The sequence below is a fragment of the Pseudopipra pipra genome, chromosome 16 (genome assembly GCF_036250125.1).
Source record: "Pseudopipra pipra isolate bDixPip1 chromosome 16, bDixPip1.hap1, whole genome shotgun sequence".
Lineage (NCBI taxonomy): Eukaryota > Metazoa > Chordata > Aves > Passeriformes > Pipridae > Pseudopipra > Pseudopipra pipra.
In genome coordinates, this window is record NC_087564.1 from 8,182,592 (window position 1) to 8,201,747 (window position 19,156).

A 19,156-nucleotide genomic window follows, 5' to 3' on the forward strand; every position below is an offset into this window, starting at 1 on the left:
CTTGATAGGCCCATGCTGATCCATCGTGATCACAATGGGGAAATAATGCCATTCAAAACATGGTTTGTATTTACAACTTTCTTCAGTCTGGAAAGCTTTTGAAATTAGAAATTACCATAAGAAATCTTTTCTGTTCAGCAAGTACTGGACTTTGTTTGCCTGGCTTTTAAATAGTCTGAAGCCTTATCTTTTGCAGGAATCCCCTAATCTTTCCAGGATGTTTTATACATACAGTAGCTACTTCCTCTTATAGAAATATTGTCAGTTGGAAGTGAACAGTACATGTTGAAAAAGCTTTTGTCTGCAATCAAATTGGCACCGACTGAGAAAATCCAGATGATCTCCCAAAGGGGAGCCTGTGCAGCTGGGCTGTTCTTTGTAACAGTAGTATTTTGCTTTTTATTTAAACATGTTTTGTATTCTATCTGACATGCACACCTGCCAGTATTGTGATCTTCCTGCTATGATAGAAATCTGAGTGCGGCCGTGTAGGACAATGTTGTGACCAAACTAGCACTGCTTAGAGTCCAGCTGCAAAACAGATGAGTTTGTCCCCGCCAGGTCTGGTAGAGAAGAGCTGTGAGTGCTGCCATCGTTTGTTTTGGAGTAAGGTCACCCAAGGATGAGAGTCCTCTCACCTCCACTCTCACCTTCATATAATTCCCCCCTCCAAGCTTAGCTGATGATGTGATATTGGGATTTCTCTTTTTTTCATTGGATTTCCTTCCAGTCTTGATACCATTTGGCCAGCTGTCAAATAATATCTACTACATCTGTGTCATAATGGTCCTCTGGTGTTAAGTGTAATCTTTCACAACTTGTTGTAAGTTAGCAGTGTAACAGGTAATCGTGGACTTTTTCACCTGGGCACACTGTGGTCCCTGGTTCATAACTTGCTGAGTGGAGGAAATGTGTATCAAAGGTTTCAAGGCCAGTTTCCTCCTTAAATTTTTTTTCCTGGTTTAATAGCTTGATTTTTCATTAGTATACTTATGTTGATTATTTTTTAAAAAGCTGCTTTATAGGCATAATTAAAAGTAAAAGGAATATATAGTTTCTTGGAAGAAAGCCAGATTTTTTCATTCTGTTCTGTGATTTAGCCAGAGTGAGAATCACAATGACTCAAAACTAAAAATTAATCTCAGGAGCCTGATAATCTGATAGACAAGAATTTACTAAACTAAAAGTTTAGACAGATGTGATGGATTTAAGAGGAAGCACCACTGACCTGCTTCCACTCTGTTAGACTTTCCAATTAAACAGGATGTAGAAACCAGACCTTGCAGAGGTCCTGGACCAGCAGGACTGAGGTTTTAAATGTCCCTTATCCTTTAAAAGATGTTTCTTTAAAGATTTTGCTTGAGTGCTAATTCTGGAACACTAATGTTGGAGTCTCCTATAGGGCTGTTATCTCTTTCTAACCTTTTAATTAACAAGCTAAATAGACAATTTTTGTGCTTTTGTGTTTAGAAGCTCCTTAATGAGGTTTGAATCCTCTGGCCAAGCTAAGTTAAGAGTTCAGATTTTGACACCAAGGAAGATGCCAGACTGCAGAAAGTGCACAGTGCACTTGCATTATAATGAGCAGAGCTAGAGAGAGACATTCATCAAGATAAAATATTAATGGAAAACAAAATAACCACAGCTAACTGCAGCTGTTGGGAGGAAAAATTTTGCCAGGGATGTGGCCAATCCTTTCATCATCAAATCCTGATCAGCTTTCTGGAAAGGTTATAATGCCTTGAAATTACAAGAGAGCACCAGTCAAATATTAATCTCATCTAAAACCAGTCAATTGTAATATAAGAAAGAAATGTAAAAGAGGATTAAATCAAAGATACAAGGGCCTGCATGTGGCCTTGAGTTGTTCTCTAATATGTTTTTGGTATACTCCTGTTACTTCCACTTTTTTTTGCTCATCCAAATATTGTAGAGATTCTCTAATTTCTTTGCAATTTCCAGATGTCTGGAAAAGTGGTAACCCTTAAAACAAAACAAAAAAACGCCTGCCATCCTTGTTCAAGCAAGTGTATTTTGTTCCTAATATCACCACTTTGGACCAGTAACAGCTCAGAACACCTTCCTTTCCACTATTCCAGAGTAATGGCTGTTTCTGTCTGCTCTCTTTGTAGATGGAACCTCCTAGTCCCTACACCAGCTTGGAGACTCAGGTTAGTACTACCCCCCATCCCACTGCTTTCTTACAAGAGACACTCAAAGAGAGGGCTGGTCTGGTGCTGCCCTCCATATCTATGATGTTTAACCCTGCTGGTGTCCCTGGAGAAGGTGCAGCTGTAGGAACTGTAGCCATAGCTCCTGACATGACTGACTGGGCAAGGAGAGAACCAGGCTCTCAACAGGAAACAGTAGATACAGCTGGACAGCAACAGAATTGACTTGTATAAATCAGAAGAGAGGATGCAGCCCTTAAGGCAGTGTGAGCATCCTTTCATGGGATTCTCATTTCTTTTTGTATACTCCATTTCCTAGCTGTTTTTCTGATTCCTGCTTCTTGTGTGTTCCTCTCAAATACTGTTGTGCTGCTGATTTTTTTCTTTAGACATTACAATGAACAGTAATGAATCTGTGGAGCTGCCTGGCACTAGAAGGTCAAAGTGACAGAAGGGATTTTACAAAGTCACTGATGCTTTGATTTGTGTTTTCTAACAAGGCAGCATCATTGATTTCCATTCTCGCTGATCTTTGGGAGACAGCAAAGGCAATGGTACTTGCATACTGAAGATGAGTGTTTATTCAGAACACATTTCCAATGCCCCTTAGTGACTGCATAAATATTTCTACCTTTGTCTTCTGCTGGCCTTTCTCTGGGGAAGGCTTTTGGCTGTTTTGTTATTTGTTTCAACAAGCCTACTACATCTATTTTATGGACCTCGTTTTGGAGCCAAGCCTTTGTGAGTCAAAACTGGCAAGGAAGGATCACACAAAGTTTGTTATACACAGTGGCACTATAAAATGGTATCAAAACACAGAGTGCATAATAAAGTACTGATCTGTGTATGATGTAGAACTACAAATATACAGTAATAAGGAAGACCTTATTACTGACTTAAAATAGTGTAAGAACATGAGTTTGTGTCAGTGAAGGTACAAGGGGAGAATGCACAAGTGAGTATGAGCAAGAGAACTTCTCACTTGGAGGAGAGGGGAGTGACAAGGAGATCATCAGCTCCAGCTGGTACAACGCTCCAGCTGCTGCACATTATGGCTGAGGTGATGCCTTCAGCCCCAGCATAAGAATTCCTTGCCCTGCCCTGCCAGTCTGCATCTTCCCTGACCTGCATGTCTTTCACTCTTCTGACCCATTACCTCCTTGCTAAAGCTGTCAGTGCCCCCAAAAGTTGCTGTGTTTTCAAGGGGACTTAATATTTTTTAGGGTCAGGGAGGGCATAGGCACATTGTTTAATAAATAAGAAAGGTAGAAATTAAGGGTATGCTCTTAAATGTTGGTATGTCTTTCAGTGTTACTGAAAGCCACATCCACTTCTGAATCCATTTTCTGTAGAAAGCTGATTACTTGTGAGGTTGCAATACATGAAGAGATCCAAACCCAACTTCTTATGGGCAATGCACTTGTGTCCCAAAGTGTCCTAGACTGGGAGCTCCTCAGATGTAGGAGCTGAGACCAGACAGGTATCCTGGAGAGCAGAGGGAAGAACCTTTCTCTCTCCAAGAGGTGGAAGTAAATCTGGGTAACACAGCTGAAGTTCAGGGTGCAACTTTGCTTACTAGGAATATATTTCTCTTTACCTGAAGAGGTTAAAAGCATTCACATTAACAGTGGTAAGTTGTTTTATATCCTAAGAGGTTAGCAGTATGAACTGCAAGTGTCTCTGTTTTCTCTGCTGTGAAAAAGCACTTTGAGAAAAATAACATCAGCAACTTTAACATTTTACAGACTCGAACAGGATGTTAACTGAGTTAGTAAAGAATCTCCAATTTTGCAGAAGTTTCCTGCATGCTTTATTCCCTTCCTTTTTATATGGGGACAGATGGGAGCAGAGGGTTGCACTGCATTCCTTTGAGTAGACTGGTGAGCAGCTTCTCTGCTTTGGTGGTTTGCTGCACAATCTTGGGATGAATCAGCTCATTTGGGAGTTTTTCTCCACTGCCCTCTGGTTTCCTGTCTCGGCTTGGTTTGGTTGGTATTTTGAATGTTGACATTTCAAACCCATGCTGTGCTCTGGAGGCCTTCTCATGAATTTTTCATATAATTTCCCCTCCTTTCTCTAGTCTTTCAATCAGCTGTACAGCTGTTGAAAATTTTACAGGTATGGCTTCTAAAGAGAGAATGGGTACTCTTCCAACCTCCTCAGCTTCAGCAGATCTCTTTGAACTGCCTTATGCAGATATATTTTGCATAAGGCAGTTCAAATGTGTATAAATGTTCAAATTGTGTATAAATGAACAGAGGAAAGCATTGACTTGAGAGCTAAGCAAGTGTCCTCACTGATATTTTTCCAAGGAAAAGACAATTTCTGAAAAAAAAAAAAATTTAGCACAATTCCCTCATATTCTTCTTTCTCTTAGAGGCACATCAAAGTAATTTGTTCAAATTAGACCTGCCAAATCACATTACTTGTGCTAATCAAGAAACAGTATATTGGGGAACAGTCTGATTTATACCCACCTGTGTTGGGACAGTGTGTCAAAAGATGATACAGTCAGATAGTTCCTATTCTTCCTGCTCAATGCTTGCCCTGAGAGCCACTCTCTGAGGGCTGCTGGGCTAAGCCTGCAGCAGGAAATGTGTACCCTCGTCTCTCTGTGGTAAGTGCTTGGTTTTCCACTGCCTAGAGGTCAGCAGCATCTCTTGTAAGCTTATGGTAATAATAAAAAAAAAAATCCTATACATATATATCCTATGTTCTTCTTCATGGAATATAGGATACTAATTTTTTCCATGTTCCTAAAAGTCAAAACATTAATTAAAGAAAAAAAAAAAGGCTTTATAAAGCTTTCTAACTTACATAGGAAATAAAAAAATGTGCCTAGCTGTCAGCTCAACTCACAGTGACCTGGATGCTGTGTAATAATTTAATTCCTTTCTCCTCTTCTTTGCAGGGCATTTGACATTTTCAGCATGTTTTCAATCTGCTTGGTGCTTTTAAAAGCTGTCCCATGGACAGTGCTGAGAATGAAATTTCCTCTGTGGGAGCTGCAGCCTGGGCAAACTTCCCAGACCCAGCACATGGGGAAGGGAACTTGTATGATGGACAGGGGGGTATTTTCAACTTGTACCTGAACTCTGCATCCAGAGCTCACTAAAACATTCTTCCTCTCACTTAATTAGCCTGAACTACAGCTCCTATTCTCTGGATGTCAGCCGTGGGTTGGGTTTTGTTCCCAGAAGTATTCCTGAGCTGTCCAGTGGGTTGTCTGTGCTTTCTTAATGCTCATTTGAGAAAATATTCTTGTCCTTTCCATAAACAGGCAGGTTTCTAATTGTCCCTATGTCCATTCAAGCGTAATGAAGCTTCAGGGTGTTCTTAAGCAGTTATTCTTTAATTATGAATATTTTAACAGTGCACCTACCAAAACCTTGTGCTCCCAAGCTGTGATCTTAAAAAGTTAGGGGAATTGTGATATTTCCCAGCAGTGCCCTTTTAATTTGCACAGCATTCAAAATGCTTACCAGCAATAGCTAAGTTTGCTGATGGAAATAAAATTTAGTTCTGTGTTTGCCTGTTTTTATTGTATAGGGCAAAATGGCAGAATAGATGTAAATTTATGTTAATTATAATCAATTGCCCTCAGAACCTAATGGTTCATTCTGCCCCTGTCCCTGCTGTACAGTAAAGCTGTTCTCTGCACTTCAAATGACATCACGGAACAGCAAAATTCTTGATTTTTCCATTGTAGTGGTAATGGAGATAAGGGATAAAAGGTTTGTATTTGATAACATGAAGTCTGTCTGATTGCTTAAATAAAGCTCTAAATGCAGATCTGTTCTGATAGCAAATAAACAACTGTACTGAGAAACAGAAATATTCAGAGACTAATTGAATCCATGGGTATCTATTGCCATTCTTTAAGTGAAATAAATCTAGAAGTTGTTCTGATAAATATATCTAGGAATAAAGAAGTACTTCATATCTCACCAATTGCAAATACAATATATATTTGTGACAGTTGAGATATTGAAGTGAGGGGCTGTTAAGAATTTTACTGCTGTTTCCCTTCTCCTGTGAGTCACTTGCTGTCAGAACAGCAAGATAGGAGGAGCTCACCTCTTATTTTCCAGTCAGTTGCTAGGTAGCTCCCCATTCATCACCTCCTAGGCTTACATTTCAGAGCATGCTTAATTACAAGCACCCACTTAAGTGCAGCTGACTTAAGGGATGCTTTTTCTTGAAGTCCCACTGTGTATCACACCTTCATTTCTTACCTACAATCAAATTTCCCTTACAATAGTTTAAAATATGTTTTTATCTCTGGAGCCCTTTCAGGTGCAGTGGACTGGATCGTCTCACGAGTAATTAATTCCCAGTGCCTCTCCTGAGTGAATTGGGGCAGTGTGGGTTTATCTTGGCTGAGGAGTATTAATGTGAGCAGTGAATAAAATGCAAGTTGACTTTCCAGTGTGACAGGTGTGTAGTTGTGGAAGGTTGTGCACAGGTAGGACAAAAAGCTACATGCAGGGTCTGGTGTTACTGTCTGTGGGGTGTTCTCTGTGCAGCATTTCTCAGAAGGTATCTGGGATCCTTTTCTCTGTAGGGTTGGTTTGAAATGTTACTGAAACGTTGGGTCTGTTTCTGTTTTATTTCATTTTCTGTAACAGCTACAGATAAGTACAACTGAAAAGGCTTTTGTGATGCTGCTTCCCCCCCCACCCCTGCAATTTTCTCTTCCTCTGGTTTTGCTGGAATTAGACCTCAAAGGCATAGATAGCTTTTATATAGCAAAGTGATTTAAAGTGTTAAGTCTATTTCTGGGATGGTGAAGCATAGCACCGAAAATAAAAATGCACAAAGAACTCCCTAAAACCAAATAGATAATAATTGGATAAATATAGATGTGCACAGCTGTGTTTTACATGCAGCATTTTTCCAGATCTAGTTACAATAATTTTGTAGCCAGGGCAGCTTTGAAGTGGCTGTGTCCACTTTCATGTAACACACTGAGAATTGTGCCTGCTTTTGTAATTACCTAGTCATTCCAGTTCTGGAGCCCACATTACAAGGAGAACCTACTTCTGAAACTTGTTCTCGATAGACATAAGTAGGACGAATTATGCAGGAGATTTTGTCGCCTGCCTGGGCTGCCACACAGGTGGCACGTGCACTTTTTCACAGTAACCATCCTCCTCCTCCAGCTACCCTGTTTTACAGACTTGTTGATGTACCTTCACAGTCCCCGTAGTTCTGTCTCACTGTCAGAGTTCACTGCTATTGCTGGATGAGGAATTAACTGGGCTGTAGGCTGGCAATAAAAGCATATTAGTAGCTGGTAAATCCTATGGAGATATGGAGGTGACGTCTGTATTACACACTCCTGTGTTTTGTCTGCTCATTGGGAAAATGACTGCAACTGGCTGGATTGCAGTGCTGAAGCCAAAGCAAAATTTAAAGGAAAAGACATAAATGTTTAATTGTCTTGCCTTACCAGCAGTGTTAGTTGCCACAGTTGATGACAACAATGAGGCAGTGGGCAAATGGTAGGTTGTCACTCCCAGGGCTGCTAGCTGGGCATTTGTGGAAGTGATGGAGTTTGTCCGAAAAGGCATTTCCATGGGTAATTAAAGAAGCAAGTTAATAATCCTGGGTTACTTGAAATGTTCCCTGTATTTCCTCTTCAGGAAAAAAAAAAAGAAAATAGGGGCTTGCTAGTGTGGACCCTTAATACTGGTGGGAACTGAGTGGCTCAGTCTCATTTCTGTGATGGAAAAGCTTGTGCAAGTCCATGCCAAACAGGTGACTTTAGCCATGGAAATGAGATGTCCCATCTGCACCAGCTACTCCCCCTCCCCTTCAGCACATTTTTGTGGCATCCCAGTCATGATGCCAGTGAGGGCCCTGGCCATGAACCATTGCATGCAGTCACATGGGCACCTTGCACTCCTCTATCAGTTATATTTCCAACCACAGCAAGCTGTGTGTTAGACAAGGTTATATAAGGAGTGTGAGTGTTTGGAAGCTGTGTCCAGTAATTGACAGAGCATCAAAATTTGAGCTTACCTTACAAAGCTGTATAGCCAGAACCTGTATTACTGCCTAAGCTCAGTGTTTTGTGTGCATGTAGAGAGCTGTCAGGCTCAGAACAGGATTAGCAGAATCTGTCATGCAGCAAAAATACTGAGGTTGTGAGAGTTTTGAATCTCCCACCACTGCAGCCCTTGGGCAGAGCCACACTGTTTGGCTGTTTGGCATTTGCAGCCCATCACCCCAAAGCGTTGCTTATGTCCATTCTTGAAGCAAAACAAAACCAAAGAGAACATCCTGCCAAGGCTTACTTCTTTCTGTGAAAGGTGTGGTAGGACTTTTTCTCCTGGGGAGTGCTTGCCTGAGAGGTGGGAGCCCCAGACGGACCTTCTCCTTAGGCTGGGACAGCACAACCCCTCTGTGGCCACATCCCAGAGTGCCCTGGCCACGCTGCCCTGTGCTGCCCAAGTGGGGCACTGAGACTTTGGAGAGTGCAATCTGTGCTGTCCCTTGTGGGAGAGCTCAGTTCCCTGCTTCTTGTTGCTGGACTGCTTCTCTACTTTATGTGTGCTGCTAAACTGGAGAAAAATCCCTTAAGACTCAAATCCAGATGAAAACAGTGGTTGTGGTGTTGGCTTCAGTGAGGTAGCAAGTGTCAGGTGCTGCTACTGGTAATGGGTTAATAATTTATATGTATTACTGCAAAGCCAAGCTTCCAAGAAGGGTTGTGCTACAAGCAGGTTTGATGGGCTTCTGGCTCTACTTGGAAAGTCAGTTTTAAAACAACTGTAACCCTGAAATAGTTTTCTTCTTGCTGTTTATGTGTAGTACAATTATTATACATATTATTCCATGACTTCACAGGAACCAAGAAAGAATTGTTATTATTTCTTTGTTGGTGTGTCTTTTAGCATTTAATTGTACTTTACCCTACATAGTAAATGTTGCTTGTATTTGTAATTGCTTTTGACTGTCTTCTAATGTTTGAGTTTATGTACAGCAAACAAAATATTTTTAATAAATACTGATAATTAAGTCATGATATTAGAAGAGCAAACAGTGCCTGCAAAATGACACTAAGTTAATTATTTGCAAATTATCTAGATGCTAATTTGGTTGTGGCCTTCAACAGTGCTTGGTTTCTTACTGAGCAGGAAACATGCAATGTTTGACTCCTGCTTTCAGAACACCTTTCTGGCAGCTCAGCTTTGAACTTGTGTTGGCACTTTTATCACAGTGCTTGATAGCTGAACACAGTGTCTTACAAAGGTCAAAAAGTTAGTCTTGACTAATAGCTGGTTTGGGTTTTTTTTAAGGGCAAAAAAGCGAAAGATAATTTAAATAAGAAATCAATGAAGCTTTATCAGTTAGTGCCAGACCAGCCTCCCGCTGACCTTTCTCAAGGTGTGCTGCCTGTTCCTTTGCCTATGAAAACACAGAAATGTTGTGTAATTGGAGTTCATTGCCTTTTTATTTTAGACATCAAACTGATAGCTGATGTACTTTTCGCATTAATTCTTTTTTCACCTGTTGAATAGCTTTGTGTTCTTTATAGCCCAGCCTTTCAAAACTGACAGAGACATTAAACTGTTGATGTTTTTATATCTTATCTTTATTCTCATGTGGAGCCTAAGTTAAAACACACACAGGTCTCTGCTCCAGAATTCTTGTGCCCCTCTCTGACTCTCCTGGTCACGTGTCAGTTTGGTAGCCTGGGACAGAAAGTGCTGGTGATGTTTCCAGTGCTGTTACTGTCAGTGATTTGGTGTTTGTGTGGAAGATTTAGCACACGTATAACCTGGCCATTCATATGGAATTTTTTATTTCAGCATGGTGGGGTTTATTTCAAAGGTACCTGACAGATGTCAGGTTGTGCCATGCAGGAGGAGCTGCCCCAGTTGCATTTGAGGAGGGTTTTTCAGTGGGTGCAGGTTTTGCTGGGCAGAGCTCGTCTGCATTTCCTGCAGGAAGGCTGCAAATCCTGGCATGGCTCCAGCTTGCCTGAGGCAGACTGATGGGCTTGGAAAGTCCAAAAGCTTCAGAGAAGCTAAAACTCAAATGAAACTCTTGTTTGGGATCATACTCTGCAGTAGTGACCTTGAGGAGCTCTTCTACAGGAGATCTATATCAGTAGCCTGAATATTTGATGAAGCGCTGGCTCCCATCTCCACAGAAAGCAGAGATTTGTGGCACGTATCTGTTTCTTGTGATGCCAGAAGGTGGAAGTCCAGGTCATGTCCATTGCCTGTAGGATGCCTCAAGTCACAACAAAACACTGAATAACTTCTGTGGAGTTAGTGGAGCCAGTGTGGTGCCTGGGAATCCGGAGGTGTGCAGATCTGACTCATGTTACAGACATTTATAGATTATGTCTGGATATATATATATATCTCCAGTATATACTATATATAAATATATCTTAAATATAAATTTCCCACTGTTCTGGCTTGTACTAAACATAGATACTTTTTGTAAATTCCAACTCCAGCTTAAAAGTAACAGTTTTTCCTTCTACATCATACACCACAATACACAGAGCAGTTTGGAAGCTGTTCCTTTACTGTACAGTGAAAGAAGTCAGTAAAGACCTGTTTTGATTTACTGTTACACAAAGTAGCAGTATCATGACTGATCCATGGGTCTGTGACCATTACCTGAAAATTCACTCTGAAGGCCATGGTGTTAAAATATGAGAGCATCATTTCAAATTGCATTTACTCCAGAGTGGATTGGGAGGCTTTGGCATAGTGCCTAGTTTACACTAAGCCTGCCAGCAGAGGAAGTTAATCAAGAATTGTTGGTCCAAGGTGAATTCTTGCTCTGTTTTAGGTTAAATGACTTGCCACAGTAGACAGTCCTACATCTTGATCTAATCTGTTCAACTCCAGCATTAGGTTGTGTATTTTCAAAAGCATAATTTCCTTGAAGACCCTCCCAAAACAGCCAGCTGAACCTGTCTGCTCTGTCCAGCACTGAATACCAGCTTAATTCAGAAAATGTCATTCATCCATTTGCTGTGCTGAAGTTGTTCTACATCAGGGAACGTGAGCCTGAGGCTCCCCAGTGGAGAGGGGGCATTACAGTCAGTCAAGGACCAGTGATATCCCAGCTGGCAATTTTCATTTTCCTTGGGATCATCAAATCCTCTCCTGACCAGCCCCCCACCATGACCTTAGCTGGTCATGAAAATACAGTGTTAGTAAGCTGTGGAAGGTCATCCTGGGAAATTCAAACTCTAGAGGGTCAGCAGGGCTTGCCTGTCTGGCAGGGTGTGCTGCCAGCCAGGTGTACTGTCTGGCAAAGATGCTCTGCTCCCAAAAGAATGTTTATTATTTCTCTAAGTGTTTACTGTTTCTCTAAGTGTCCCTGTTCCTCTTCAAACCTTCTTGCTCTCCCTTGTCACTCCCTGATGTAACTGTTCTAGCTCTGGCAGCACATGCTTTCCCTCCTAGGTTTCATGTTCTTAATTAGGGTTTAACTGTTAGTTTGGTGCTTCCCATTATCTGAATGTTTTTCAAACTGAGATTTCTTGTGCTTAATATCTGTCTTCCCTCTGTGGCAGTTGATTTTGTTCCCTGTAAGGGAGTATGCTGACTGAGGTAGAATACTTTCTTGATGCCCTTATTTCCATTATTGTCTGTCTTTGTGATATTGTATGTTTCTGAATAACTTAAGTATTTTGATGTCTGAAACAATACAATGGAAGCTAAATTCTGTCAGTGCTATTTCCTTGGAAAATACTGTGTTTTTCTCTCCAGATTCAAAATTATAGGACTTAGACTGAAATTAGACTTGTAGCTTGTCTTCCTAGTTATGAAACTCTTGTTTTCACTAGATGTTTTGAAATCTTGAGTAACTGTATGTTTCCACAAGGGAAAATAATTTTCAGAGCTGAGTAATAGCCCTTACTCAGTAAAACACAAGACTTGCAAGTTAGGCAATTGCATCAATGCAAATGCTTATATGCTTTGGATTGAAGATGCTGTTTAAGTGTTTCCCTGAGTCTGGCCCTTGATGCAAAAATATTTACTTATAATTTCAAGTGAATTGGCTTTTGCTGTCTTAATAGGCTTTTTAATTATTTATTGGCAGTAATGCTGAAAGGGAGTGAATTTCCAGGATGCGTGCACTTTTGAGTCAACACATGTGAACAACTGCATTTAAAATGCCTGCTCCAGCATTCAGTAGGGAAGAAGGATCCATTAGGCTGGTCACAATCACAGGAGTGCAAATGCTGTGAAAAGATACAGTGAAATTCCTAAAAATGCTGAAGGGTGTTGCCAGAGTGCTTGAAGCAATCCAGCTGTCTTTGCCTTTGAATGAGAGACCTGTAGTGCTGAGAAGGAAAAGCTTTCCTTAGCTATTACAGGTTTTAGAGATTTGAAAGTGGTGTTTCACTTCAAAACAAAGACAGATCTTCTGATATTTTTATAAAGAGTGAGCAGAAGATACTCCTTAAGCACAGTGCTGTGTTATGCATGTATGTCCCCAGAGAAGTCCTAGAGGTTCAGGCCTTCTCCCTGTTCAGGCATTCACTCCTGTGGAACAGGAGTGAATAACGGCAGTCACCAGGTAACACAAACTTCAGAGGTCTTTTCTTTATGAGTTTTTGAAGCATAGTGGAAATTCATCCTGTTGACAGAGAGAAGTCGCACGTGTGCTGCAAACCCCTGGTCTTAAACATCCATATACTCCCCCACAGAAATTTGTTGTTAAAAAAAGGAAAGGTTAGAGCAGGAATTTTATTTTCTCAGTCTCTTAGTTATCTTTTTTTTTTTTTTTTTTGCCATAAACCTCAACTGTGCAATAGCAAAGATTGAATATCTGCTCAAAGCACCAGTCTGCTTCAGTCTGAGCAATGGCAGAAATGCTCATTTCACTCCAGCCCAGGCTGGGCAGTAGAACACAAGTGGTGGGTGGTACCTCTGTAAGTGGAAGTGCCAGGTACTCTGACCAATAGCCAGAAGCAAAGTCTTACATTACAGTTTTAATTAAAGCATCTCAGGGAATATGCATCTTCTGAACATTAAAACACCCAGCAGGAACTCTGAGTCAGAGCCAAAGGATAATAAGAATTAAACCACATTTTACCCATGTGCATTGAAAGGATTTATATTCTTTGCTGGCACTGAATAATGCATTACTGTGGTGCCATAACTGGTGTTACATATGACCTTATAAAATGTTGTGATCCACTCAAGCATTTATTATTAAGCAAAAAAACAAGGTATTTTTTTTCCAGCTGTCCTGCTTTCATAGTTTTTCCAAGTTTAAAATTGGTTTTGGAACATAGCCTGGAAAGAACAGTTACACTAGCATCATTATTTTTAGGCAAATTTGCATAGCTTGCTTTTACACAGGTATATAAAGACATAATGGTACTAGATGTAGAAGGATAACTGTTAAGTGCTTTTCTTTTCTTTGCCAAAATTTCATTTAAGCATGAGATATCATCTCAGGGATTGAGAACAAACTTGTAATTTCAGAGAAAAATATGAAAGCTGCTTTTCCAGTGTAAACTTCTGTTATGTGTTACCAGAGACTAACAAAAGTAATAAGAAACAACAAATAGCTTAAAATAAAGAATAACTTGGGTCCCTGTGATAAAGCATGTGTGCATCTAAGCAAAAAAGTGGGCAAAAAGGAATCAGCATAGTCATTATCAGTCACTATTTGATCAGATGGAGGAGAAACCTTCTTCAAGATCACTCTGTGAGTCTCCATCAGGGCCACTAAGTTTGTTTATTTGCCTTTTTGGTTCCCTTCTGTTGCTGGTATTTGACAGCCACTTCTCCTTGCAGCCCTTTGTAAGGCCAATGTCTGCTTCTTTTACTGATTGCTGCTGTTGATTTCTAGGCAGTGCAGGGTGCTAAAATTATTTCTGAAGTTTGTCTTAGGTAAATGAGATTAATGAAGTGGAAGTAAATGCAAAGAATGGCTCTGTCTGAGGTGATGAATAGAATAAAAGGTGGTAGTTCAGGCTGACTCTGGGTGAAATAGATGGTGAACCCTCAGCTGAGTCCTCTGAGTTCTCCAGGGTTTAGGGTCTGAGAATCCTCTGCAAGCTTTGAAAATTTCACCAAATTCATACCCGAGGGTGAGATGGGACTGTGGTTGTTCACCCATCTGCCCCTGCAGGAAGAACTGACACTTGGATAACTGAGCTGTCCTGGCAGGGGATGTACAGCTGCACTGTCCTGGGCCAGTTCCCTGCTGGCAGAGGGCAAGGAGGGCTCTCAGGAGATCCTCCCCACCTCTCACTGCCCTGGTGTTTTCACAACAAAAGCCAGCACAATGTTTGTAACACTTATGTGCCCAGGCTGGTTGTCTCTTGAGCACCTGAGTGTTTCCTCTGAGGTATGACTATGCTAACAGAGCTTTTTCCACAAGGACCTTTATAATAATTTTACTTCCAATTAATATTGAGCCAGTCTTCCAAGCTGTTCCTATGTCATGTTTCTAAAGCAGGACTGCTGTGTAATCTGTACACCTCATATAGGTAGAAAGTATGTGTATTTCCCCTTTTCGTCTTTCTAATGATTTTTTTCTAGCAGATTTTTTGTCCTGTAGCCCAAACTTTCAAATGTTTACCAAAAGCAAAAAGGCTCAGAAAAATTCCCCTTTGTTATATACCTTCCTCTGCATCAGCTGGCATCAGCACCCTTAAGCACTTTCCTTTAATGTATTGAAGTTTTATTTAATATTAATATTTAAGTATTGCTGGTGCCAACTGCAGCCTCCCTGTTTGTTACTATTATTATTTGTTGTTGTTAAATATATTTACTTAATATACAAAGCTAAAAATAGTTTTGCTTCTGAAGGAATGTGGTGCTCTTGCTTGTTTACAGTCTTGGTGTAGCTCTGCTGTACCAGTATCAAATTCGTATGAGGTATCCCCAGTTATGATCAGTGAAAATGAGTTTATACTGATGGTTCTCCACACAGCTCCATACATACAAAATATCTTGGCATTAGTTAAAAAATTCTAACAACATTCCCTTGTTATTTAAAAAAGCATTAACTACTTGTCCAGAGAGCACAGTAACAATCTTCAGGCAGATTTCTAAACACCCAAACGAGCTTAAGGCAAGTAATTTGGTATTTCTGCATCATACTTCATGTCTTATTCTTTGGGTTTGTTTGTGTTCTTACTGTTCTTGTGTGACTCAAAGGTACACAAACAAATGCTAGCCAAGAGTAAACATTATTATTTTTATTATCATCATTATAAAGTTAAGCTGTGTAAGTCTGTCTGGGTAACTGCACTTTGACCCTGAGCCATGCTGTGATCTGAGCAGGAGAAAGGGATGCACCGACTGCCCTTCCCTAACTGCTGTCTAACAGTGGACAGGGTAGCAAATAATCTTGGACAAGGCTTAATTCTGCTTACATTTCTGCCCTGCCTGGGCATCTGGAAGTTTGTCTTGAGCTTCTGGCTGTCAGAAACAGCTGCTCTTCAGCGACTCTTCTGCTCTCCAGAGTCTTGCTGGGAGGGGTTTGAGCCTAGTCCTGCTCTTCAGTAGTGACCTGAGATGTCATGAGGTGCAATTAGGTGGAAATTAGGTTTTCCACAGGGGTCTTCCAAAGTTTTATGCTGGTGTTTAAGTCTGAGCTCAGTTGCTTCTAGTGTGACATTTTGAACAATGGTGCCGTTGGAAGGGACACAGATGACTGGAGTGGCACAGCAGGCACCAGTAACTTGTGTCCCACACTCATACAAGAGGCAGTAGGCTGTGAAGCAACTGCAGAAGACCATATATCCAGCTTCAGCTACATAATTTGCTGTGTGCTGTTTCTCTGTTTATGATTCAGTTTTAAAGACCCTTTTAAGTGAAATTGGATACACTACAAAGTGTTGGTTTCATGTGTTTTATTTGCAGTTTAATCAGCGTGATCCAGCTGCCAGTGCAGGGGAAACCAGAGCTCGATTTTTAATTATCCCTGCTTTGCCTGAGTTAGGAATTCCCAGTAGTGCTGTCTGAGAAAAGATGCCAAAAACCGCATTGTTCTTTAATTAGCTGTTGTAATTGTTTCAGTCTAATCTCCATGATTAGCAGCAGCATTAAATACAGCAGTAAGAATAGGCCTGCCCTCTTTGTGCTGCCCTAGTAAACACAATATTCTTACTTCTGGTAAGGGACATAATATAAAATCAATTAGAAGCCAACCAGTCTTGATTGGAAAATGATAAAGAGCAGTTACCATGAAGTGTAGATTGCTTTGTAAAGTTGGTTTATAACCATACTTCAGGGATGGCTTTACTGCCCAGTTTTGGGGAAAGCACCAGAATAACAATCTCTGTTGCAGAGAAGCCTTTGGGGATCTTGCAGAGGCTCCATCCTGTGTGAAGGTCTAATAAAAGCTTCAAAATGATCTTTGCTGTCCAAAATTTAGTGCCTCTCCAGTTTTAAGGAAAGGGTCACTTTTACCTCCATACAAAACAGTTGCCTGGTCAAATATGGGCCATTGCAGAATATTCCCAGAAGAGGCATTTTTTTATTCTAAGTTTACAAGTGAGTTTTATTCTGAGGCTCAAAGCTGCTCTGCAGTGGTGCATCTCTAGAGGGGAATTCTGCTTTGCAGAGAACATTTCTGCACAAGGATGTGTGTTACATCTGTTTCAGAACGGATTATGATATATGGATGTGTAAAGATACAGGAAAAGTACTTAATGAAATAGAAGTACAACTCCCATGCCTGCTTTGATGTACCAGCTAAGGTACCAATTATTACCTTTAAGTCCATAAATACCTTTGTAAATTTGTCTTTAAGTATCAATGCTTGTGGGAAAAGTAGGAATAATGCTCTTAGAAAATGCAGATTTAAGTTAGATCATGCAGTTTAAAGTGAGCATTTGTGAGTGTAAAATGAACACTGCTAGAGAAAAGACATTTCTGTAGTAATGGTTGTAGTCACAGACTGTGGAAATAATATTTTGGGCTGGTGCTATGTTGTTGTAAAGTAATTGATTCAACTTTTTATGTCTTTTGCTGACATCTGTCAGACCTGCTGTGCTCAAGTGTCGCCAGCAGAATTGGCAGTACGTGTTCAGGGTTTGTGTGTCAGAGTGCAGGTGTGGCACAGGACTGGGAAATGCTTCCTCTGGGCATACACCCAGGAATGCTCCAGGGCTTGAAGACTTTGTTCTTGCTTAAGTCACATGAAGTAAGGTGATGTTACCCTCATCAGGAGAGTTGAGAAAGCAGGTTTTGTTGCACCTGAACCTGCATTTCCTGGGTCTAAACCCAGTGCTCGGGACAAAAAAAATTAAAGTCAATCCGACTAAACTGGCAGAAAAGCCACTGTAAATTATGGGTGAGCTAATGAAAGAGTGAAAGTGAGCTTACATCTGTATCAGCTTACTCTGTGTGTATCAAAATTACTTGGCAAGTCTGTAAGATTATCATTTTATTGTCAATGAAACTGAGAGAAATTGCACAATTCTTTTATTCAATGCTTTTAAGTTACCTGAGGTGTTCTCCCTCCTTTTTAGAAGGGTCAGATTAATACCTCTGATGCCTTGTTTTGATAGCATTGCAAAAGAGTTTGTTTTGGTTTACAACATAAATCCTGTTCAGTTAAACGACTAAAAAACATCAGGCATTTGTATTTGTCCAATGAGAAATAAACTCAGCTGAAGTCTAAATGTGTTTATTAGATTATTCCATTTTAAGATACACTGTTTGAATGACAAAAGCTACCTACACACTCATTTGAGTCCTCTGTTATTGTGGAAGTCGCTGTGCAAGTGCTTAATGTTGTGAAGCTGGATATTGCTGAAATCAGAAACTGCCCACAGCAAAGCACTGCTTCATGAGGTTTGGCTTTATACAATTCTCTTATTCTTTCTGCCTATAATATACATATGGAAGGAGAGAAGAAAGATGCCATTTTTTCTCATCAGCTTATCTATAATTTTCCAGTTCATAGACCTGATTAAAAGTAGTAAGAGGAAATAACCATATGTGATCCCAGTGACCTTAAAAACACGTGTAACCACATTTGCTTTATCAAAAGCAGCACTTGATAGATTCAATTTACTGATAATTTCACTCTTTGCTCTGCAGCAACAGTATTAAAACTGATCTGTTGAAATAGGTCTTTACCTGAGAAGGCCTGAAAGCCTGAATACTGCACAGTTGTGACACAATCTTCCCATTCCATTTATCATCCAGGGGTTCTTGTGTTTTCTTTTCATGGCAGTGTAAAACCTCAGTGTATTTAGGACAGAGAATTTTAGGCAGAGAATTGGAAGGTACAGAGGACACAGCAGCATCAGAGTTTTACACTAGTCTTTTCACCTTAGAGGGAGACAATATACTCTTCTCATGACAGAAGCTACTGTTGTTCCTTCTAAAGAGGAAAGATTTTTAACTGTCATGGCTTTTGGTACACTTCACAGAATTTCTTTTATAAACCAACTCCTGGAATTTCTGATGGGAATGAATAGAGAGCACCAGAGTACCATTGTGCAGTTAAGGGATGGTTAGCTTTTATAAATACTTAACCTATCAGACATAGATACATTCTATGGTAGCATAAGTGATGTTATTGTTATGAAATGTACATTCATTCTGTACATTTATATTCTTCAGAGTACTGCTAGAAACTGAAGCCAAAGTTTCCCAAAAGAAAGTAAATGGAAGAGGCCAGCAGGCAGGTTTGCTGGCGAGAAGGCCTGTGCTCAGTGGGTTTGAGGAATTCCAGGGGTTTGGGGCAGCAGGAGGCAAATGCTGCTACATGTCCCTTCTGACAGTAAGTGCTCTCTGGCATTTGTCTGACCCCCAGAGAGACACCTTGGAAATTACCTTGGAGTGGTGGACTGATACTACCTGTAGATTTTAAGTATGTACAATGTGAAGTTTAGGTCATTCTAATCTCTCTGTCTCACCAGCAGTGCATATAAACAGCTGGATTGTAAAACATGCTTTATGGTTGGTGAAAATTCACCTGTAATGTCATTGCACTTGTATAATCCTGTCTTGTGTCTCTAAACA

The 19,156-nt window shown here is 40.4% G+C and overlaps 1 protein-coding gene across 5 annotated transcripts in view; it reads left to right on the forward strand.

The window, feature by feature from the left end:
* XYLT1 (xylosyltransferase 1) overlaps positions 1-19,156 on the forward strand; it is a 173,130-nt gene that overhangs the window by 45,261 nt on the left and 108,713 nt on the right. For 3 of the 5 annotated variants that reach the window (XM_064672903.1, XM_064672902.1, XM_064672907.1), the window contains exon 2: positions 2,133-2,171. The exons of the other annotated variants lie outside the window; for them this stretch is intronic. In XM_064672903.1, the coding sequence (XP_064528973.1) occupies positions 2,133-2,171 (39 nt within the window). The remainder of the gene's footprint in view (positions 1-2,132; positions 2,172-19,156) is intronic. 5 annotated transcript variants of the gene reach the window in all.